Below are 24,229 nucleotides of genomic sequence, written 5' to 3' on the forward strand. Positions count from 1 at the left end.
AACGGTGGACTCCATAAACGCGTGGCACACGAAGCACTTTTAAGACCTCTCGCCGAGGGTGGCAGTAGAGCATGTTTCCGATCGAACGACGGGCGGCGCTTCCAGTCGCTTTGCGTGACCATACTTTCGAGCTTTCGCTGAGTTGGCTTTATGTTTTGTGGTCGATTTTCTTTCCCTTTCAGGTGGGAGTGATCTTGTTGTTGTGCTCCAATTTCGATGCAGTTTCGTCGCAGCATGTAAGCGGGCTCCATCGTGGGGTCTCTCACCCACCGTCTGCAGCCGTGATCGTCTAGTGGTTAGGACCCTACGTTGTGGCCGTAGTAACCCAGGTTCGAATCCTGGTCACGGCAGTGTTGTTGGAACAAACACACTGTCACGGAAGACGGATGGGGGTTGTGGATTAATGATTTTTTTTAAGTTGAAGTTTAAAGTTGAATGTTTCTGAATTTGTTATTATTGAAAATGTTTTTGTTTCCTTTTCGTTTTACCTAGCATTTTCCGTGCTTTATGATATAGAAAATTGCAGAAAATTGTTCTGTTTCGATATTATACAATCCCCTCACAATTTTGCCCCGCAACGTTGACAGAAGCAGTACCAGGTTGTTCAATGAGTTTTGAGCTTCAATAACAGAGTGTGCTGCTGCTAACCTCATTTTATTCTAACCTCATGTTATTTTGGTATACTCTTCATAGGGACGTATGAGAAGTTCCATTTCAATCGCCATAAAGTTCCATAAACATCACTTCATTTTTAGCTTTAAGCAAAGGAAATTTATGAACGAATGATGAAAGTCTCTTCGCCTTCAATTAATACAAAGATGGTTTGTTGAATTTAATCGTGGTCGTACACGTCTTGAAGACGACCCACGTCAAAGACGCCCAAAAACAGTAGCAACACCATAGCAGTGGTAGGAAAAATACAGGATATCGTATTATAAAATCATCTAGTAACCGAAATAGATTTAGTAGAAGCCCTAGCCATTTCAATGGGAAATGTAACCAATATTTTGAATGAAGTAGTGGCCTTGGACCCTGACCAGACGTAAAAAAAGTGGCCTTGGGCCAAACGTAAAAAAATTATGCATAGAAAAAGCATTTTCCATCAAATGATGAGATCACAACAGCTGTGGAAGCATATTTTGCAGCCCTTCCAGATTCTCGCTTCAGGGATGGAATTCATAAATCGGTATCTCGTTGAAGCAAGTGTATTGATGTTCAGGGAATCTATACTGAATAATAAAGTGTATTTCAAACCGTGAAATTGCAAGTTATTGAAAGTGGTGCAGTGAATGTGTTTTCTGCAAATTTAATGCCTTGTAAAAACCGCAAGTTACTATTTCTAAACCCCCACAAGAGACTATTACCTAATTCATTTGACCCACTCGTGAGTTGATTTGATGCACGTTCTCAATTGACCTCACACGAGCGTACTCCACCGCCCATCGCGAGAACACACGAATGCACAGGTGAAATATGAATCAATTCTATATTTCTACCACTTCCGCACGTCCACCGGTTAGTTCCGAACCGAACCGATTTCCTACTGCTGGGCGAAAGCGATGACCCCTACACCACGGAAACGGTTCGATAACGGTCGGTAAAGACCGAACCATTAAGCCCTTCAGCACCCTTGTCTAGGGCGCCGACGATCCGATTCGCTTCGAAGACCTCCACTATGACCTCCGTTTCGAAGGCACCGTCAACCTTCCACAGGAGGAATGCACACCGCGACCTTACAACAGGTGCGCACGGATAGTCATTAATAGCTAATGCAGGTTACTCGTGGGCCACACACAGAAAAAAGAGAAACGAAGCATTGGCTAATTATGATATTTATAATTCATTGCTACGTATTTATCGTGTTTATCCAAAAAACGGCTAGTGAGGGCTCAAGAAAATTATCTCTTCCTTCGTAAAGCATAACACTGTTTGAAATTCGATTCTCTATTCTGTTCTATTCTATTCTATTCTATTCTATTCTATTCGAAGAATTCTATTCTATTCGATGAATATTTATAACTACCTTCATCAAACCTTCATTCTGTAGGCAATTTTGATGTTTAATAAAAAAAAATACTAATTAAAGGTGAAATATACGAATGTAATGGGGTGTTCGGGTCAGTTCAAGTAGCTACTACAGCGACGCACACCGACCGAGCAATGGATTCGCAGTACTCCTCCACCGTTGTGGCAGCAGCGGAGCTATTTACTGATTGCGCATTCCCCGAGGCTCTGTTTGCTCGGATGCTTCAGAAAGCCGGGTAGCGATGAATTCTGCGTCATTACGTGCCTCTGACCTCCGGAAAAGCGGCCTTACGGTCTCGGGTCGAGCCCGGGCGGCCGGTGTGTTGTCCCCGGTGTATCCTTAGCTGGGTGATTGTCGGCATCTTGCCTTGCCTTGCCCGTATTTTAAACGAAACCACTTTAACCCCACCAACCAACTATGTTATCTCTGCCCGGTGCTGGCCAAGATCGTACAATGAGTTAGCGTTTTTCTTTCGAACGTCCCCCCGCCGGGGGTCCCAAAGGACGCCTGCTGACAGTTGAAACGGCTGATACGTCCGAGATAGGGATGGTGGACTAATAGCTCTCCGGACAGTTCCCGAGGCCCGGGTCTGTGGGTCGTGCGGAAATGTGTTTACTGTTGGTGGTTTGTGTGCAAAGTTCGACCCACGCTCTCTCTCTCTCTCTCTGATGTTTTATTTTGATTTTACAAACTGCTACAAAATGCTCGGTGTTGATTTGTAATGTTTGCCGTTTGTTCTCTATCGTTCGCAGAGTGTATGGATTATAGGAACAAATCGATTTTTCTGCACCGGCAGCAGCAGCACTACTACTAGCAACAACACCACCAGCTACAGAAGCAACCGGAAATGTGGCCTCCTCACTCACCGTGCCGTCGGCTGCCACGAGTGCTACAGCACCACCGCCAGCAGCAGCAGCAGTAGCAGAAACGCCGACACCACTAGCAGCAATATAACGCCCGAAGGTAGGCAGCGCACGTCCCGCGGATTGCCGCATTTTAGGCGTAATGCAATAAACCGTCCCGCGCAAAGCGGGTAGCCCATCTTGAGAGAGCTTCCACGGGGACGTTTTAAATATTTGAATGCACAACGGCCGTGCCGGGGCGGTGTCGCAGTTGTCGCAGCGTCATCAGCGTTCGTTTGTTTGTTAATTTCGTTTGCACGTCGCGTGAACGGTATGACGGGTCTAAGTGATAAATCTGATTCCGTGTCAAGTGGAAAGCTGTAGTGTAAACTACTGTGCATTGTTCAGTTTCGCCCCGAGTTCGGCCAGTGACTGAACGACGGCTGAAGGAGTGGTTTAACCATTTTACGTACTTTATTTCCAGATTACTGTCGAACGATAACATGTTATTGACGTTGGCGGTTTACTAGTAGAGCGTTTCGCAAACGCTACGTCGCACTACGCGGGCTTTAGGATGCCCGACACCGAAGGCTTTTCGGGGTCTATGGTGTGTTCCTTCTCCAAGTACAACCATACTCCACTTCTTCACTGTCCGTTTGGTTTAGCAGATAAATTACAACTCACTCGCTGAGGTTTCTCTCTCACTCTCTCTCTCCTATGCTTTCAGAAGCACCCAAAAACGTTAGCTCGTCGTTTCTTTGCCCAAGACGCGGTGCGCTGATAAGCAACAGAATATTAGTAATGCTTCCCATTTTTTTTTTGTAAAATACAGTATGTACATGAAATATTAAAGTTAAAACATAGTTCCAGACCCCCCCCCCAGGGGGGGGGATATCGTTTGTTCTGCGCACGAGTTTAAAAGGGCACTCTCGTCCGAGACGATAAATAGTTAAAATACGACAGATGCAGCAAGCAAGTGTGCGGGAAATTGGGGAAAGGTGGTGTCGCCCCTTAGCCCCTACAAGGTGGTGACTCGGCTCGGAGTACTGACTAAATGGCGTAGCGGTGCTGCTAGTGGAAGTGGTGCCCTCGGCAAAGACACTGGCAAATACTTTCGGCAATACACTTCGGTGGGCGCGCGCCGGCCTCACTTGCTGTTGAGGCTGTCGTAGTGCTCCGACGAGGGTGGCGCGTTCGGGTCCAGCACCTCGAACTCCTCGAACTCCATGTCGTCGTACTTGCGCTTCTCGATCAGCTTGCGGTCGTTGGCGAAGTACTGGCGCTCGTCGAACCGCCCGATGGTGCTCCAGTTGACCAGCTTCGGTGACGTCAGCTCGTCCGCCTTCCGCTGCTCGGCGATGGCGCTCGGCCGCAGATTTTCGCTCTGGTCCACCACCGGCAGTGGTTGCTGCTGCTGCTGCTGTTGTGGCGCTCCACTTTCGACACTCCCGTTCACGGGCCCCACACTGTTGTTGGTGAAGTTGAACGTGACCGTCTTGGTGACGGAGGAAGCACTCTGCGGTGCACTGTCCGGTGGTGATGTGCCGTCCTCCGGCGCCCCGATCGCCACCAGCGAGGATGACTTCCGTACGGACGCGGCGGACTTCGTGGTGCCGTTCAGGTTCGCTATCTGGCGCATGGTGGCCGCGAACGCTAGGTCCACGTTCTTATTCCGGCACACCTTCGTCGGTCGCTCCATGGAGGTGATGGCGGCGGCGGCGGCCGTGACGGCTGGCGGTTGGTCCACCTTGCCGGGAGCCTTCAGCAGTGGCGGTATCACAAGTGGTGGTGGTGGTGGTGGTGCTCCGTGATGCACATGGTTGATGTGATTGTTAACCGTGACCGGCGTTACTGCTCCCGGGTCTCCATGGTCCACCGCCACGCCGTCCAGCGTCGTTTGGCTGTTGATCGTGATGTCCGCGGTCGGTGATTCGCCCTTTTCGATGCACTTCGATTCGATGATGCGTGGCTTAGAGCGCGGTGCCAGCGTGCCGCTGCTCTCCAGCCGGCTCACCATATCCCGGACGCTTTCCTCCGGCTCCTCGATCGGCGATCCTGGTCCGCCGCTGCCATTCTCCTCGGGGATGTGATGTCGGCCGCGCATCCGCCCGTTCGGGCGCAACAAATCCGGCGGCGTTTTGCCCGTCCCAGCCAGCTCCAGGCGGCTGCTGCAGCTGTTCGATTTGACCAGCTTGAACTTGACACCTGCGAAGGAAAGGAGAGGAACGAACGGACATGTTACACCAGAGCGGCCGACCGTGTTGGGGCCTCCTCCGAACTACGGACGGAGGGTCCAAAGCGAAGGGAACGGTGTACTGTTAAATGGGGTGGTTGGTCGAAACTATGGGTGTATTAGTGACATATGGCCGTGGGCACCGTGCGTGCCGGCCTGTTAGAACACTCTTGGTGGAGGTCGGAAGTTAGCCAACAACTACTATCACTACTGGGGCGCAGCGCCACGGGAGGTTAGAGGTGAGCACCAACGGAGGAGTCTACACGGAGGAACACTACTTGGGCAGTTACCTAGGCCACCGTCACGCTCTCCGGACCGCTCCAACCGCCGACTACTGGGGCACATCCGGTGCGCCGAATCTTCATCATCCCCATACTCATCATCATCATCACCGTCGTCATCGGGATCGTGATCGTGATCGCCGATGTCGACGCAGTTGTGCGGCTGACAGACACCACACTTGCGGTCCTGGCCCCGTATCTCCCGCATGATGGCCCGCGTCATCGTGCTGATGTGCTCGGTGCGCTTGTCCAGCACGCGCCCACCGTAGTACGTGACGGTCGAGCCACACTCGCGGATCTTCTCCAGCACGTCCTGGCTGACGTAGTGCGACTCGTGCAGCAGCAGGTCGGTCTGCCCGCCGTCCGCCGCCGCCGCCGCCGTCTCGGGCCCACTGAGGACCTCGGTGCTGTGGTGGTGGACCACCGCCGCTGGTGTCCCGTGCTCACCCGCCTCGCCGCAGTCACACGGGGAGCTGAGGTCACCGCTGGACGATACGCCGCTCGACAGGCTGGCCGAGTCCCACTTGCGGATGCCTACTGTGGACCAAAGGATATGGTACAATGGAGCGAGGATATAGAGAAAGAGAGAGAGAGAGAAAGATAGAGCGAGAGAGAAAGGGTAGGTTCGGGACGACAGAGAGAGAAAGAGAGAGAGTGAGAAAGATAAGAGACGAGAGCGAGAGGTTAACTACGATGCAGTGTGGGACTGTTGTGGATGGAAGGATGTTTCAGAGTGAGGAGCGGGGGTCGGGAGGTAACTCGGGGGGTCTTAAGATAGGGCAGGATGGGAGAACCGGGTGGGTAAAGGCCGCCACGGAAAAGAAGTATCCCTCGCCCTCGTCTGTACAAAGAGTTGTACCCTCGCTGCTTCAAGGGTGCGCCTTCCATTCCGTCAGGAACTGTCCCGGCCAGGATAGTGGTGACCCCGCGTTGAACCTACCTGCTGCGGTACCGTTGGCCTTGGCTTCCTCGTAGGCCTGCTTGGCGGCGGTCCCCAACCGGAGCGTGCCCTCGAACAGCTTGCGCACGTTGCGCACCGTGTCCGGGCTCGGTAGCTCCTCGTCCAGCAGCTCCTTGTTGACGCGGATCGGATGGTAGAAGAAGTGCTTCTTCAGGCCCACCGACGCCCCGCCAACCGTATGCTGGAGGCGCTTGCCTGCGGCGGCAACACTGGCCGCCTGCAACGCTCCGTTCGTGATCCGGCACATACCGGCCGGTAGCTCCGATCGCCCGGCGCCGCCAACGCCGCCTCCCGTCCGGTCCGAAATCTTCTCGATCTTCGTCCGAACCGGCTCAATGATGACCACGTTGTTGTGGGCGAGCAGCTCCTGGAAGCTGTAGTCCTGGAGGTACTGCATCAGGCCATCGAACTGAGCCGCCTTCCGATGGTTTACCAGCAAGTTTTTTTGAAACATCTCCGACTTCATCACCTTGTAGCGCACGTGGTCGAAGTCGAGGTCCTTGGCGTTCTTCGGCTTCACCAGCGCCGCCTGCTTGTGGCCGTCGAGCTCGATGATCTCCACCGTCGGGCTGAAGCTCTGACAGTGCAGATCGTCCTCGCCGTCCTCGTCGTCCAGCAGCTGGTACGTGGGGTACTTGTTGCGGGACGACGTCACCGCCGCCGGCCGGACGATGTTGCCCTCGCTCGAGGAGGCCGCCTTCGTCGAGGTGGTGTGCTTCGAGCTGTCCGATGCTTCCGATGTTGCCGAGCCGATGCTGGCCTTCCGCTCGGCATTACCGTTTTTTGACCCCGATAGCTCCTGGGCCTCCTGCTGCCGGAGGTCGTTTTTTGTGTCGGGTTCGTCCAGCTGCTGCTGGTCGACTTCGTCCAGCATCTTGGACCAGTAGTTCCGCACCGAGTCCACCTTGTGCAGGAACTCGCGCTGTGTCTGTTGGCCGTTCTTGGAGGTCTTGCGCACCGTGTCCGCACCGTTGCTGGCCAGCTGCTGCTGGTGCTGCTGCTGGTGCTTGGAGTCGACGATCTGGATCACCTGCGGTCGGGGCATCTTGGCGCCGCTGTGGTCTACGATCAGCGAGTCGAACGACTTGGTCTTCACCTCATTCGTTTTGATGCAGTTGTTGAACGTCTTGGTGACGATGATCGGCGACGAGGTGTAGATGTTCTCGGTGCTGTTGAAACGCCGCACCCCCTTAAACAGGGGCCGCTCGTCGTTGATGCGGTTCTTGATCTCGCGCCGCGCCTGCTCCTTGAACGGGTTCGTCTCCTTGAACAGACTCGAGTGGTCCACCTTCGGGCTTCCCTCCTGTTTCGGTTCGGGAGCGTCTTTCGCCCCGCCGATCGGTATCGGTTCCTGGGGCCTAGGACCTTCGCCCGGTTCTTTCTTCGGGGCCGGCTCGAGCTGTTTCTCGCGCTTGGCGGCCTTCGCGGCGACCTCGTCCACGATCACCTTCTTGCCACCGAGCTTCACGGTTGGCGCGAGGGCTAGCGGAACCTTCGGTCCAGCCTCCACGGGCGGTGGTGGAACCGGAATCGGCTTAAGCTTGGTGCGCACCTCACGTAGCGCTTCCGGGTTCGGTTTCGAGGGTTCCTTGCGCGCGTAGTGGATCCGGTTGGTCGTCTGCTTGCCGGCGGTGCTGGCGAACGTGGAGTACTGCTTCTTACTCGCCGACGGTCCCCCTGCGGTCCGCTTTTGCTGCTGCGCCGGTGGTGTGATCACGATGGCCGGCGTCGGCACGTCCAGATCGTCCTGTGGGGCGACGATCGTGATGTCACTCTCCGGATCACTCTGCCCGGTCACGACCGAGTTCTCGTAGTCAAGCTCAACGCCCAGCTCCTGTAGGTACACCTTGCTCGATGAAGCCACCTCCTTGGTGGGTGTTTCCACGAGCTCGATCGACGGAGCGCCCTTGTCGGATTCCTCGAGCGATAGATCCTCGTCTGACGGTGGTTGCGTGAGCGCTACCAAATCGGCCCGGTGTAAACGGGGCAGTGAGTCCCCGAAGGCTTCACGTGGACGTCCCGAGGGGTGATCCCCGTCTCCGGTGTCCGCGATACGTCTCAGCTTCGCGTCGATCCGCTCGGAGTGACGCAAGAGCTTGCAGACATCGGCGTCGGGCAGCGAGTTGTACTGGTAGTCACACTGGTCCACCGGATGCTTCTCCTTCAATCCCGGTGCCGGGCGATCCCGGGTCGACTGCTGCTGCTGGTCTCCGGTTCCGCTGAACTCCTGGCGTAGCTTGAGGTTGGAGATCAGCGAGAGCCTCTCGAGTGTACTCCGACCCGTGTGCTTGATGTAGCGTCGCAGCGAGTCGTTCTGGGAGTGGCTGACCTTCGGCTCGACTCCGACAATCTTTGGCTTCGGTTTCGGTTTCGTCACCTGCCCGTACAGCGTGTCGATCGTGCTCTCCGCGTTCTCGAGGTCCGTCTCGTGGAACAGATTGTCGTAGTCCTCGTACCGGACGTCGCCCAGCGCTGGCCGACCGGCAGCTTCACCCGCTTCACCCGGTCCCGGTCCGTCGTCCTCCGGGTGATCCTTCTCGTCGCTCTCCGACGACAGGTAGATCGAGTCGTACGAGATGACGCTCGAGCTCTTGTGCGACACCTGGCTGTCCCGGATCTCGATGATCGTGATACCACTCTCGTCCTCCTCCTTCACTCCGCCGTACTTCACGGCCGTCCGATTCCCGGCTCCGGTCGATCCTGACCCCGAGCTGCGCCGCTTGATCGTCTCGAGCGTGCTGGTCTTGCTGGTGACCGTCCTGCGGGAACTGCTTTCGTCGCGTAGCGACAGATCCTCCAGGTGTCTCAGGTCCGCATCGACGCCGGTGTCCGATTTGGTACTACCGCCGCCACCGCCCGAGTACTCGCTGTGGACCTCGACCTTCGACACGAACTGGTTCGAGTCGCTCCGGACCGAGTTGCGCCGGCTGCCCTCGAAGCTGCTCTGCTGGTGCAGCGAGTGCTTGAAGATGGACGAGTCGATGCTGTCGAGGTCGCTCTTATCCGTGTGCCACGGGAACGGTGGCTGCTGACCACCGTTGCCGTTGCTAGCCGGCGACTGCTGCTGCGGTGCGGAAGAGAAGCGCCGCGCGAGCGAATACGCAGCGTCCCCACCGTCGGCTGGTTTCGTCGGACTATCGACACTATCGTCGTAGATGTAGCTGAACCTACGGTGAAAGCGGGAAGTCAGACCATGTTGCTTAGCCCACCACCACAGGCCCACTGAGTACCTACCGCTCCTTGAAAAAATTCCTATCCGTTAGCTTCGCCCTCGGGATGAGCTGGGAGCGCCTGGAACCGCCACGTCCTCCCGGCAGGTGGAGATCGTTGTACGACTCCTCGCGGATCACGGCGAGGCTACGGGTACGGCGCAAGCTGCAGGCCTCGTTGCTGTCCGGATTGTAGAACTGAGTCTGCGCCTGCTGCTGAGAGGCACCACCACTGGTAGCCGCCGCGTGATGGTGATGATGGTGATGATGATGGTGCTGATGACCAGCGCCGGCGGAGTGCTCAGACGGGGCCACCGCCTCCTGGCTGCGATGGTGGTTGCGCTTCTTGCCGCCGTTCGCCTTGCCGCCCGACGGTGACGGTGCCGCTCCGGGTCCGGCGTCCGACGTAGCAACGCGGCCCCCCCCGACAGCGCTCCCGGCCCGTGCCGCCTTCGGGTTCACACCGTACAGATCTTCGTACTCCTCCCGGCGGCTGTCTATGCGCGAATATAGATCGTACAGTCCTGAGTCATAGTCGCGGTAGCGAAACTGACCAGCACCCAAACCACCACCGGTGATGCCGCCGACGCCACCGCCGCCGCCGCCGCCGCCGCCGCCGGCAATGCCACGGTAGCTCGTCGGCAGATCTATATTCGACAGGGACTTCTGTCGCCACCCGGATCCTCGGCCCGGCCCGCCGAACGAGTTGGACGAGTCACGGATGCGCACACGGTCCACGTAGTTCGATGCTGAGTCGGAATTCCTGGCGGGGCGAGACAGTCGGACACGGTCGGAGTTAAACAAGGGTTTGGATTTTAAGCTACCGATTGCTTGATTTTTGAAACGTCAATTTTAAACAATTAGTAAAAACTTTGACATTTACCGATTGGGACGTTCTACGGTTGCAGACAATTGGGAAATATTTAAAACCTTTTTTTCCAAAGTGGTAAGTCTTCAACTTTCAAACTCGAAACTTAAAAAAAAATCACATGTTTGTTGCATTGAAATGAAAAACTCTATTTTATTCCAAGTACGTGCCATCTTTCTGCTAAATCGTAGATTCCACGCCGAAAAAATTCTTCGTAGGAATCGAAGCGCTGCTCAGCCAAAATGAATGATAATCGGAAGGGGCCAAGTCTGGTGAATACAGTGGGATGGAAAGCAGTTCCCAACCAAGTGCTTTGACTGCATCCTGCACCTGTTTTTACTTTGTGACCAAGCGCATTATCATGCAGCCAAGTAGCGTCTATTGTCAGTAGCGATCTTAATTAGCGGGTTAACCAGGTTTTGGAAGCTCGTGGTACACGACATCCTTCTGGTCCCACCAGCATTGCCTTTTTGCCGAATCAATCTGGGTTTGCAGTCGAAATTGATGATTTTCCCGAACTGATCCTTTATTTTTTTGATTTCTCACGAATCATGATGTGATGGAAAAATGGCTTCCTTTTCTACTTGCCGAGCTGAATTTCACATTTGGTTTTTCGATTTTCCTGCTGTCTTTCGTTCAGTTCATATGGAACCAATTTTCCTGCATTTGCACCAAATGCACCCACAAAGAGTGACTGTTTGGTTCGGCTTGTAGCTGATTGTTTCTACGGCGAAATAGAAGCAGAAAACTTAGACGACGATGTGCTTTCGACAGGACGGCGCTACGTGCCATACAACGACAGTCACATGGATATTTTGCACCCCATCTTCGAAATTCAAAAAATGAGAGGGACCTCCACCATTAGTACCGGGTTCAGGGTCGCTTGTTAGGTCGCTGCTGAACAATAGAACGCACACACCGACTACTCCACAGAACATTGACTGTCGTAATGTCGGCCTAAAGCCTACAGCGAACAGGAAAGGGCTTCACAGTTAAGCGCCCCCAAAAAATAGGTGAAGCTGACGGCAAACTTCCGCATTCTGGTGGCGACACACCACAGGAAGGGCTTCCACGCAAAATATTTTCCACGGCACACGGGCCTAATACGCGCCCTTCGACAGTAGTCTGACTTTCTATGCCGCCACCGATGTCGATGCAACGCTTGCCAGAACTTGTGCTCCGTCGTGCTGACTTACGTGCTGGGTGCCGGTGAAGGTTGTTTAAAATGCACCACCGCAGCCTGCCCACACACTCGTCGCGCGGTTTAGTGGCACGCAACTGTTTGCACAATAACTCACCGAAAAATGGGGCTTCACGGATGGTTTGTTGTGCGGTTCGGAAAATTCCATTAGTTGGTCGCGCAAAGCCATAAGTTTGGGGGGTTTTGGGATGGAAAGCTGCGCCCTTTGCCTTGGTCGACCGGCCACTGACCGGGGCCACGGCCACTTTCGGTTCCACTTTTATGTTGTGCCATGTTGTGTGTGGCCCTATGCAACTAACGAGGCGATCGCGCCTCGCTTGGAGCCGGCCCCGAGACATGCGTTTAAAAGTTTTATTAATGACGCTCTGAGCGGAGCACGCGGAATGTTAACAAGCGTGCAGAATAGTGTATTCATGGCACTTTCTTTCCGAAGGGGCACACACACCTGACGTGGACCGAAGCCGTGTTTATGAGCGCATTAATTGCTGGCAATAGAGTAAAAAAAAAAAATGGTCGGTTCGCTGCCTCACGATCCGGGTGAGTTTGATGGTGAAAGTGTCTAGCGCCTGATAGGAGACGGAAAATGTTTCAGTAAAATTATGAATATTTATCAATATTGATAAGTCGGAAAAGCGAAACGTTTGCTGGGCGATCGACGACCTCACTGACAGCGGGAAGGCGCTGCTTTCTTCTTTCTTATTCAGCCGGTCCAGAATGATCTAATTCTGGGATCTTCCGCGCCCTAAGAGATCGATGTTTATTTGCACTTACAATTGACGGCTCCTGCTCTTCGACAGGTCCACCGTCTGATGTCAGTCACGACTGCTCAGGTGATCAGTAAATGATCACCTTCATTGGATTGGAGAAATTATTTGATCTATGCCAAATGTTGACTTCAAGAGAAACATTTTTCACTCAAAATACTGTCTGTAAATCCACAAATTAATTTACTGGGTTTTTTCGTTGCTAATTTTTTCAGCTCATTACAATTGTCTTGTTCCGGTAGTTGGCACGAATACAAAAACAAAATGAAAATTAGGCAATAAAAGAAAACATTTTAAATCAATAAACGGAATCGGACATTGTTCCATTTTCATAAAGAACATTTTATGTCTTCTTATGAAATGATGAAGAAAGTTCAAAAATATTCAAGTCGTAATGATGTAATACTCTTTGTTCATTCGTCCATTAAAGCATAGAAGTTCATTCGGGAGACTTTCGTACATTTGAAAAATCGCCGCATTTTTGTATTAACCTAGTCACTAGTTTATTTGTCATTGCATTTAAATCAAAAAACATTATCGTTAATAGGTATCGCTAATTTGAAGTGTGGATGATCATGATAACGAACATTAAATCATTCTGACAGGGCAATCAATTAAATGTTAAGAATAAATCCTTTTCATTTAAGACCCATTCCCTCCCAAACCTACTTAATTCTCCAGTTTAGGTTTTTATTTACACCAAAACACTCCCACCGGCCGACGACGGCTGGTGCTTTCTCTCGCTCAAAGCTTCAAAGACGACTTTGCGTGACCGAAACGATTCGGAATTCCGCCAGCTAACCATAAAAACACACCACGCGACAATTTCGCCAACATCCGGCACGATCTCCCGTTAATATTTCTTCCAGCGGGGTGGACATCACCGTCATTCGCGCCGTGCCGTGGTCGTAATCGATTTGTCACGAGCTACAAACTCCACGCCTTTAATTGCACTAATCATCATGTAAACCGGGGTGCCGGTGGTATGCAAACGATGTGGGCAAACACTAAACGAAGAAGGGTTGACGGGGCTTGCTTGGGTTGGTCATTTCGTTCGTGGAAGACGATCCCCACAATTAACGCCCACCCCCGGGGCCACCGCGATCTTCTTGATTTACACTTTCAAAATGTTTTATAGAACTCTGAAAGAACCCATATCCAGGGAGTGTGCGCTATTCTTAGATCGGTCCTTGAGATCATTTTCAACTTTGGGGAAAAATGAGAGCACAAATGTAATTTGATGATTCGGTTCCGTTGGGAAAAAAGAGAGCCCCCGGGCTGGCGAGTGTTGGCTGGGGACAGATAAAAAATGAAACCCAGTACACTAAGGCACTGAGGTGGATGGTGGATAATTTATACTTTATGCGAAGGACGAAATTGCATTTGCGCGCGCGCCAGTCCTCCGCCAGTCGGGGCTCGTTAAAGTTGATTACGAAGCTGGACAATGGGACGGATCCGCTAGGACCCCCGATGCCCGAAGATAGTCGCGTCGATGCACGAATGCAGACGGACGTTACACGGGGGACAGTTGAGGTCATTTGATGGTCCCGGTCTCGAATTCCGAGCCCAAGTTCGGACACCATCGCGGAAGTTGGCGAATGATTAGGAAACTTTTTCCCCGGAAACTCACCCGAAATGGAAACCTTAACTCCGACACTCAACTTCCTCGTTCCGACCGGGCTTCCGGAGCTTCGTTTGCATGCCTTTCACGGGGAACACGGGCACGTTCTAAGGGCCACGCGCTGTGCTATGTGGCTCGCAGTCCGATATTTATGAGCTCGCGTCTCAGGATGCGAAGGTAATTTATGGAACATTCACATAGTACTGTACGCCGGAGATTTCGGTGGTCTGTGAACCTTTGGTTCTCGGGACCTTTGGTGTTTTGGTGGGGTAGTACTATTGGGCGGAAACGATGTGTAAAACAAATGGGCAACGAGCTCTGATGCGTCCAAATTATATTGGACCTTAGTAGTTGGTATTTGTTTTGGAGCGAAGCTTATTGTTTAGAATATTCTATTCCAATGACAATAACGGGGCCTGAATCAGTCAACATTTTCTCATCACTAACGATGGATGTCACTTAAACCAGGATCACCTCTACTATAGCCGTAGTCTTTTACGGCTCAGCAGTGAAAACGGTGATTGAAACACAACACTCAAAGCTCTCAGAGCCGCCGTTGTCGAAATGTCCCGCTAAACGTTCGATGGAGGTACGGTTACAGTAACTTCCGGTCGCTGGCGAGCGTATCTGAATGCGCAATAACCGGCCCGGCCCGCCCTGGCCAGGAATGCCCCCGGTGGCCAATCAATTTCACGCCATCACTCCGCTTCGGCACCGCTCGATTTCTTCGTTCGATTTTTGCTATTTAAAAGCAGCAAAAAATGTATTTTTTTCACTCACGAACCACTAGAGGGCGCCCAAGCGTAGCACACAATTCCGATTCCGGTGACCTTCAGTGGTGGTGCTGACGTTACACAGCACCCCCACAGGGCACCTTAAGACACCTCCGGCACGAATCGTGTCGAACGGCGAATAAAAATGATTCATAATCAATTCAAATTTGGAACCCATTAGGAGCGCCGACCGGTTCAGGTGTCTGACCCTCACGGGTTTCACGTGAAGGAAATGAAACGGAAAAGTGACAAACTTTCCAGAGAGAGCACACACTTGCACGTCGGTCCATCCACCGCGGGTCCTTTCTGGCTGCGTGCATATGGCACCAACGACCGGGCGGCGATTGTTTGAGTCAATGAGTTATGCTTTTTATGGTCCCTCGTTCTCCCTCTCTCTCTTTCATTTCCGTTCGGTGCTACCCAACCGGGCCCCGCTCTCGCCCGATGGTCACGTTCTTATGGTAATTTACTTGAAATTGAAACTGATCACCGTTTTGGTTTTTATGCTTCTTCGTTTCTTATCCTTTTTTTTGTTTGCTGTTTTCACTATTTGTTCAGCCGCGAAGAGTTAATAATCTATTGTTTTTTTCCCCCCTCACTGTTTGCCTGTTTGCTTTCTAATCAGCGTTTTAAAATGGGTTATAGATCGTCGTCGTTGAGTTGTGGTGTACGCGGACAGCATAACCAAACGGGCCCGCTCATTACTCAAGGTGCTCCAACGAAAGTGTTTCCATTTTACGCTCTTCAATGTAGAATAATTGGACGTTGAATAGGTAAATGAAGTGCACCGACCCCCCCTGCACCACCTTTTGCACCCTTGTTTGTGTTTAAGTTTTTTATGATCTATGCTTTGAATTGCATTACAAAAAACCTCACACGCGGACGATGGTGTCGCTCGGTTATGGCTCGGGGTTTAGCCGCCGCCTGTAAAGGGTCACGCTCATGCTTATCCTCGGGCACCGGAGCTGCTTCCGAACCCGTCCCGCTAAACGCACCCCGCACCTAGGAGTGTTTGAAGTCATGTGTTTGCGTTCGTTTTTAATTGCACTCTTTTTAATTGCGTCGTGGCTTTAAAGGATGCTCGCTTTGCCTGCGTCACTACACGTGAGTTCTGAGCCATTCAACGCAACGTAAGGACGCCGGGTTTTGGATGGTGTAAAATGTAACTTTTGCAGCTCCCGAGTGTGTGGTTCGCATGCAAAACATGTTGTTGTGCAACAACCGGCTGACCGCGGTGTGTCATTCAGTCCGCTGCCGGGGTCGTGCCGGGCGACGTGATCATAAACGGTTTTTTATGGCTGGCTTTTGGGAAAACAAAACTGTGCCGCGACCCATCATAACTGTGCAAACTTCTCCCCGGTACGTGATTGTGGACTGTGTACGGTGACTCGCCTTGGCCACAGGTGCTCGTGTGCTCGTTTTGGACGGCCAACAAGATTGCTTCCTTAAAAATAATCTTGCATTTATCATGTGACCGTCGCACGGCGCTCTGATATCATCGGCGCGAACGTTGGTGAAAGGCGCCAAATGTGTTCGGTTGGTTGGTGATAATTGGGTCCATCATCCCGTCCGGATGACCCATTCAAGATGTCCCGCACGAAGCTGCTAGTTAGCAACCTATTTGGATCATCAGCTTCTTCGAGCTTCGATGTTGGAGAGATGTGTAACGAGTGGCATTTTTTCGCCACATTTCAATCGGCACCGACCGACCGACAATGCACAATCCGTGGTGCAACACGGTGCCGCCGATTTTCCACGCCTGAAATCGAATGGGGGGCAGAAATATGCTGGTAGAAAATTCTGCGACTCAACGCGAGCAGCCCGCGCCACCCGCGCCAAATACTTTCGTGGAGTAAAATTTAATTTTCCACCCATTTTCGGAGTGCGGAGCCTTTTATGTGGTGGTCCCCACGGGTGGGCCGCCTTAGCGTGGCATTGGTGGCACAATTAACGCGCCCGCTCGCGGCGTATTTCAAAAACCGCATCAGCCTGCCCCGTGTGGCGGTCATCTGTGGTGAGCCACATGCCAGTGGATTGTAGAAATTTATCACTAACGGTAGCGAATATTTCGTTGGCCCCGCAACAGTGCCCACTAGAGGTGTGCCAAATAATGGGCACTGAGATTGAAATAAAAGCGGTAAAATGGAATGACAACATCAACGGTGCCCGCATCACCCGCAGCCGATGCTGTGACCGATGCGCATAAACCGCACACCCGTCCACCAGTCAGCCAAGGTGGCCGTTGCTCAATGCTCGATGATCCGATGGGGTGTCGGGGTTTGGAAAACAAAAACTCTCGAAACCTTGATTGGTAAAATGTGCGCGTCCGCGCGAACCTCTAGCGTTCATCTTTACAGGTGCGATTCGATTCGGACCGTAACCTTGAATGTCAACCGATGATCCGGTGACTGTCCAGAGGCGCGCTTTCGGTGGTTCCATTTTTGGGGCATGCTTTAGGAACCTCTACCGTATTTTGTTTTCGCACCGTACCTTCAATGGATTAGGTAAATTGAAATAAAATAAAATGATAAATCGACCGCAATTCTTCAACAGGTTTTTGATAAATGGAAAACTCTTTCAAGCTTCTTAGCCTGTAAAGTAGATGAAGACATGATTTTTGGGGGGACTCCTTAGGTTTCACATTCCCTAGTACCTTAGCATTGATCTGAATGTAATAGTTTGACATTTGCAAAACCTATATTTTTTACTGTTCACAGAGTACGATTGACGATGAAAGTAAGGGATGCAGCTGCACATAAAATCATTGCAGTTGCTGCGTTCATTTCATTGCACTTTCCAGTAATAAAGGGTCACCGAAGGGGCTCGCAAATACGGTGCGACGGTACAACCCCCGTGGCCGCTGGATTTTTAAACCGAACTTTTCGCGATCGCGTGCCTGTGTACGTCCCCTCGGCGATCCTTTCTAATTGCAGTGTTTGCGTCACGACACCGCCTTCAGCACATCGGCAGTTCCGAGGCAGTCATCGGGTTGTGTTTCGCTTTTCATCACCGACCGTAAATGACGAGCTCTCACGGTCAAAGCCGCGTGAGTGTGTGGATGACGGTTTCGGTTCGTGGTTCGTGCATTTGTTTTCGTTCTCGTGTCCCCCGGTTCGTCGAATATCCTTTCAGCCGTTTACCGGAGCGACGGTGAGCCACAAATGCTGTTTGTTTGCGAACGGGATTTACAAGGGCAGAATGTGCAGCGATGCACTGTTGCGCCTGCACCAACCAACGCGGGCGAGAGTTGCAATTTACTTTGTGAAACTTTTAATTAATGAAGTTGTATTTGATTGGGAGTATTTTTTGTGACTCTCTCTCCTTCCCGAGCACGGGGCTTTCTACTGCATGCATAAACAGAACAATATGGTTGGAGGTTGGTTGCACCCCCGATGGTTGGCGGAGCGCATTGGGACTAATTAGAAATGTGCACTCAGCTGCAGTGGGTCCGATCGCCGGCCCGCCCCTTTCCGCGGCGGCCTTAATGCGCAGCATAAGGTACGCATCGAATCGCGCACCGGTGAAAGGAGCGAAAGGAATGCCACGGCAATCAATCGATACTCCGTGCGCATCAAAAGCACACCATCGTAGGGCAACGAACGGCGAGTGGATTTTTCGAGCTTTTCGCGGGGTCTCGGGAGTGGCGAAAATCGCTGGCCTTAGTTCCTGGCTCGGTTTAACACACAACGCAAAACTTTGGGCAGCGGCACCAAACACGGAGTCACGTGTTTCTTTTTCCTTTCATTTCGTGTTATTTTTCTTACTGGCGGTACACCCTGTTTATGGTCCGTCCAGCCACATACACTGTCCCTTGTCCGTGGTACGTAAAATTTAAAAACCAGGGCCCCTCGCGATCGCGTCTGCATAAATTTTCACGCCTCGATGCACCACAGCAATGCACTTCCTATGCGTGCGTATTCGCTATGACCCTCGTCGGTCCCGATGGACCCTCGGAAACACGGTACCAACTTCACGGGAGGGTTTCATATTTGGAACCACACGGCGTAGGACACAACAGAAAAATGGGAAAACCGCACACAACTGCGGGTGTCACTCGAAGAAAATGGTTAATTTTCCAACCAAAAACCCCACCGCTTTTTACTCACTTTTAGTGCGCGCACTTTCACGAGCAAACACTTGTTTCGGGCACGGTGCGTCCTTCTCCGAACAACGAATCACCCTGTGCCGGGGCGCGCAATTGGCGCTTCAATGCGCTTTTTCTTATTTTTTTGTGACACTTCACCTTGGCAATGGGAGAGATGCACAAGCCGAGGCTGCTGCACTTTCGAACGGATTGCACCGATCCGATGATTAGCTCTCTGCTCTCGCTCGCGTATGTGTGGCCTTCTGAGTGGCGGGCGACGCTTCGAAGTGGTCCGCGCGTCCGCTGCCGCGCAATGTTGGTCCGGTACTGAGGGCGCGTGCGTTTCGCTGGCGCAGCTTAAACCGCCTCCCCGCCGCCACCGCCACGCTGGACACAACCCGTCCGTGGCTCCGGGGAGGGCTTTTCCCTCCCGGCCCCGGCGCTACGCTTTTGGTGGTCACGTTAAATTAGTGTGCCCTCTCGCTCGGCCGCACTTTCTTCTTCACTCTGTCGTTCACGGTTTTCCGCTTGTTCAGAGTGAGCGGCATGAGATGAGTGAAAGAAATAAAAAATTGGTACACAGTGAGGCACACATTTTTTTTGCCGGCAGGCGTCTGCTCGTGGAATGTTAGAAGAAACGTATTTTTATGAAATAACGAGAAACACCGGCGGCGCACGGGCTTTTCTTTAATATATTGCTCCCAGTTTTTTTTCTTACAGGCTTAAACATGTGATAAATAATGAGCAGTAAAATGTACGCCCATTAATAATTGATTGAGGAGGAAGGGTCGAGCGGCCATTCCTAATTACTAATCGACAACAATCGGTGGGTTTCTTTTCCATTGGGGCGACGTTCCGACTAGTAGAAAATCGAGCATCGGATCGCGACTTTAATTGAAAACGGTTGCTTTAAAGTTCGATTTTATAGGTGACTGCATAATTTTTATAGGTGATTGCATTGTTGTATGGGTTATGTTTCTGATGCTCGTTCATAATTGAAGGAACTTAGCGATAAGTACCATTTGCGTCTCCAATATATCAACCACCAGCATTGTTTTTAAGAGTTAATTATTTTTTAAGTGTTGCCGGCTGTAGCTTATCATTTTGTTTAAACCATAGATTAAATAGTACGGTCGCCACGACGGGAATCGCTAGTGTGACATAAAAAATCCGATTGCATTCTTATTTGTATGCCAAAACCGGACAATAAAACAATCCAAATGTTTACGGTTTATTCAAAAATCTAAATAGCACACCGAAATGCGCGACGCACTGTACCGCAGCGCCCCGTGAGCCACGGACAATGTCAAACGTAGGAGCGCCGTGACGTGTTCGGACTAGGCGTCAGGTGGCGTCAGGTGTGCCAGAGTCCGGTCAGGTGTTCTTTCCGTTGGCCTCCCGCTCTCATAATTTAGGTTTTTTCTCCCACTTTTAGCGTTTTTTTTTTGTATTATTACAACGCAACGGGACGGACCCCCGGATCGACGTGGCGTAGTATTGGGCTTTGGGAAGCAATAGTGTTGATGCGGGTCGATGCGGTTCCGCCTGCCTGCTTCGCACTGTGAAACCGACTGTGGAAACAGAACGGTTTCCGTGGACGATAGTTGCCGGGAACGATGCGTCATGCACTGCGATCCAGTACGAGGGACTTATCGTGTCGCAATTGAATTATTGTTAGAAATCGTTTTTTTTCCAATAGCGATGGTTGATTCTATTCTAATGTGAATAATTGTGAAATTTTAGCAGTTTGATTGGATAGCAGACATTTAATTTATTACCATTCACGGTTCAACTATGCTTATTTTTAATACAACAAATTATTAGGGTGAGTCACATATTTCGTATGAAGATCATCCACCGGGGAAAGGAATGCTCTACGCGTTCCTTCAAATAAGGAACTTCTGCTTGCCAATCTTTACGATGCACATCGATCGCTGTCCCGTTCAACTTGTTTCCTGTGAACTTTATTGCCAACTGTCTGAGCTGGCGCTCTCCGTGCATATCATCTCTATGCAAATCACTCACCGACGATATACGAGGCTGGCACACGCTGAGGGTCTGTTATCATTCCGGCATCATTTTGTACGCTCATCACATGCGCCAAAAACACATCGCCCCCAAGACCATCTCACCAATGGTAGCCGACCCAGGTGCCGATAAGCAACCTCTAATAGCATCGGCAGCATCGTCGGCGCAAGGTTGCAGTGTATGTGTTGTAATGTGTGCCGCAGTTTCCCATTGCGCTCGGAAGAGCGATTGCAAGACGTAAATCTAACACCCCAAAGCACAACAACATGGGGCTGAGCTGGTTGCTTCTCGCACCGTAAAGTGGTGTTCCGTTCGTCACGTGAGCTATCGGTTTGTGGCCTCGTGTTCATGCTCGGGCGAATGATGGAGAAGATGTTCAAACCAGTCCCAACCCAACCCAGCTGGGTATGGCCCGTTCGAACGGGAGCAGCTAAAAAAGGAAAACTATAAATTGTATCAAAAAAAAACACTCCAAACGATGAATGTTTTTCGCTCACTGGAAAAATTTACGACGCTCCGAAAAACCCGGAACAAGTTGGGGTTCCAAGAGAACCTCCAAAACGATCGCAACGAAAACCCTGCTAAACGGCACTCACGCCCTGTAATAGTTGGGAAAACTTCGCGTTCGTTCGTGCTGGCCAGATGGGCAAAAAAGACTTCTTCTTCCGCTACAAAAATGTGAACGAAAAATTCCGTGCCGTGCCCGGCGTGGTCGTGACTCTTGAAATGTCGTTAGAATCAATTTGAAGCGCGCCATGTTCGTCCGGCACGTGTTTCGTGGTCCTCCGGCTCCTCGACCTTGAGGCGGAAAATGGACGAGCGGAGGACTAGTGTGTTGCTCCTCCGATCATGGCCCGGATGGTGTGTATAGGAAAAGCACCTGGGCTGGTGGCGTGGATTTATTAGCATACAAGCGGGGTTTCATGGGCAGCAAATGTATATTCAATTCGTTGCTCGCCGGATGAAAGTTGTTTTCCACAAAATTCTCCAACTCACACAGGACCCAACGCAGTGTTGGTTTTCGGTGGGTTTACTCTGTCTGCCTCGACAACAAGTCCCGTCTCGGTTTGCAGTCATTCTCGCTCTCGGCGTATATCTAGTATTTTGAGGACACTTGCGCAAAGGTACGCAAAGTGTGTTTGCGCGCACTGATGACTGCGGGCCAGTGCTATCAGAAAGCAAATGTTTGTCAGTACGCTAGATTATGGTAATCTTCCATGCGTCTGTGTGGGCGAAACCGAGCGGGTTATTGCTGCAGTTGCGGTTGATAGTGGAACAAGTGTTAAAACGCCTGTTCTCTGCTCTGTTCGGCATCTTTGCGGAAGTAGTAAGCTGACGCCAGCAACAATCGTCACATAACAAGCAGAGCCACACCATAGAAGACTCCACAAAAATTGTGTCATCCACTGTGGCTCTCGTTTCATAATCGTGCCATAATCGTTGCCACATTATCCATCCTTAATGGAGCAATTTGCTCTGTCGCTTAAAGGAGCGAGAATGACGTTTCAATGGACGGGAAAATTCGAACGTTGGTTCATGTATGAAATGCACTGTTTAAACAATTCGAAAACATTCTTACACATGAACCTGTTTAGTTTAAATTAGTCGACCAGCGGAATGGATGGGGCTCAATTATCCGTAGACCTTGAAGATTGAATAATAGAACAAATTTGGTGATTTTTATTGCTAATCTTTTATAGAAAATCCCAAAAATCGTTGTTCTTTTATTAAATTGTGTTAAAAAAATCCGTACAACTATTGCAACACGGCGCGACGCGGGCTCCATTAATTAGTGGCGAAAATTATTAGACTGTGCCGTTGCATCGAGAGTGCAATATGCATATTCGCCTATTGCCAACGCTGCGCAACATGAGCGCCAGTCCGGACGGCGTACTCTGACGCCATTTCGCCACCCGCCGAATGACGCAGAGTCCGCACTTTGTTCGGACGGGCTGCAGATAAAATTTTGATTTCGCACTTCACAAACTTGCGAAAGATGTTCGCCAACACCAAGCGGAGAGCCAACGCAGCAGTGGCCACCGTGAAATCCGTAGGCGAGCGAGTAGTGGAGTGGTGGTCAATTGAATACAAGTTTCATTTAATTCAATTGCATGTTTACCGGCCCCCGGGATGTCGTGACCGGAACCCACCGGAACCCGGCTCGGTCCGAGAGAGTCACTTCCGAGCCGGGGACGGCCTGCATTCGACCCGGTGTCGCTGTATTATCGTTATTATGATTTTGTTCTATTGCCAGCGAAGGGCTTCCGTAGTGGTGTAGTGCCTGGCCCGGTGGTAATAGATCGCCTCTATTATTTCCCAATAGAACTGGGCCATCCAACCAAAACCCGTGGAGGCTCTGGAACTCTGCTGGAGAAAGATGCACACTCACTCACATGAAATATGGCACACGGGGAGGTGGTAAATAAAATGGTAAATGAATAAATGTGCCCGGGAACGGGCGGGAACACCACGATCGTGTACGGAACCGGAAATGCAGCAGATAGCAGCGAGGGATAGGAACAGAAAAGAAAAAAAAACATGAGTCCAAACAATTCAATCGTCCAATACAGACACCACTATCCTGCTGTCACCGTGTTGGCAGTTAAACTTCTGGACCAGCCACTACTCTGCTGGCTTTCCTCCACAAAATGGCCACTATCGTTTGGCACCAGCGGTACAGGGCCGCGCGATTGAATGGCGTTTTTTTTGGGGCGTCCCCGAAAACTGGGAGCCCTACAGAACGCGATGCTGACGAAAGTAGGCTACACGCCGAAAACGATTTCGTGTGTTTTTGGCAAACTTTAGTGGCGCCATCTTACGGCCGCATATCGGACGATCGGACGTCAGTAGAGTTGAAGGCTGTGATTTTTTTTCCCTACCGCGACGAATGCTCTGTAGACAGGGAGAGCCACTCTGACGGGCTCTTGGCCGGAAACGGAAACACACTTCTCGGATGTCCAAGTATGGCAGATCTTTGATTTGCTGTGCGCTGGCCCTCTGTTTAACAAGGTTCGGTGGATGCAAAACTAGAGCTTCCAAGTGGACGTCAGACTCCATCCTATTACTAGACCTGATACGGTTCCGATTGCACGGTTCACCTGCAACCCGACTGCATCTGGAGCCTATCGGGGAACTTTTTGCGGACAAGTGCTCTCCAATTTGCATCCTCTTGTTTGTGTGTCATTTACACAAAAGCGCTACCTTCTATCGCTGGTCGCTGTTTCTCAACATCGTTAGAGGTCACAAGATCATGTGCTTGCGCTCACGTGTCTGTGTTTGTCTATCGTGTTTTGAATCTCCCCTGACCGGATGTTTTCATTGATCGCTTCGCTCGTATC

At 51.3% G+C, this 24,229-nt stretch overlaps 2 protein-coding genes and 1 non-coding gene across 4 annotated transcripts in view; 2 read left to right on the forward strand and 1 right to left on the reverse strand.

The window, feature by feature from the left end:
- The window catches only part of LOC131206338 (calcium uniporter protein, mitochondrial), an 88,632-nt gene that overhangs the window by 16,869 nt on the left and 47,534 nt on the right, over nucleotides 1-24,229 (forward strand). For both annotated transcript variants that reach the window (XM_058198859.1, XM_058198860.1), the window contains exon 3: nucleotides 2,779-2,989. In XM_058198859.1, the coding sequence (XP_058054842.1) occupies nucleotides 2,779-2,989 (211 nt within the window). The remainder of the gene's footprint in view (nucleotides 1-2,778; nucleotides 2,990-24,229) is intronic.
- On the forward strand, nucleotides 279-350 carry Trnah-gug (transfer RNA histidin (anticodon GUG)). Its single transcript has one exon. It is a non-coding gene; the product is annotated as a tRNA-His (tRNA).
- On the reverse strand, nucleotides 3,371-7,388 carry LOC131206337 (protein javelin). Its single transcript, XM_058198858.1, has 4 exons — nucleotides 6,323-7,388; nucleotides 5,804-5,919; nucleotides 5,494-5,734; nucleotides 3,371-5,073 (listed from the first exon to the last, which is right to left on the reverse strand). The coding sequence occupies exons 1-4, from the start codon at nucleotides 7,386-7,388 to the stop codon at nucleotides 4,016-4,018; spliced, it is 2,481 nt and encodes an 826-aa protein (XP_058054841.1). The 3' UTR covers nucleotides 3,371-4,015.

Source organism: Anopheles bellator, chromosome 1 (genome assembly GCF_943735745.2).
Source record: "Anopheles bellator chromosome 1, idAnoBellAS_SP24_06.2, whole genome shotgun sequence".
In the NCBI taxonomy this organism is placed as follows: Eukaryota; Metazoa; Arthropoda; class Insecta; order Diptera; family Culicidae; genus Anopheles; species Anopheles bellator.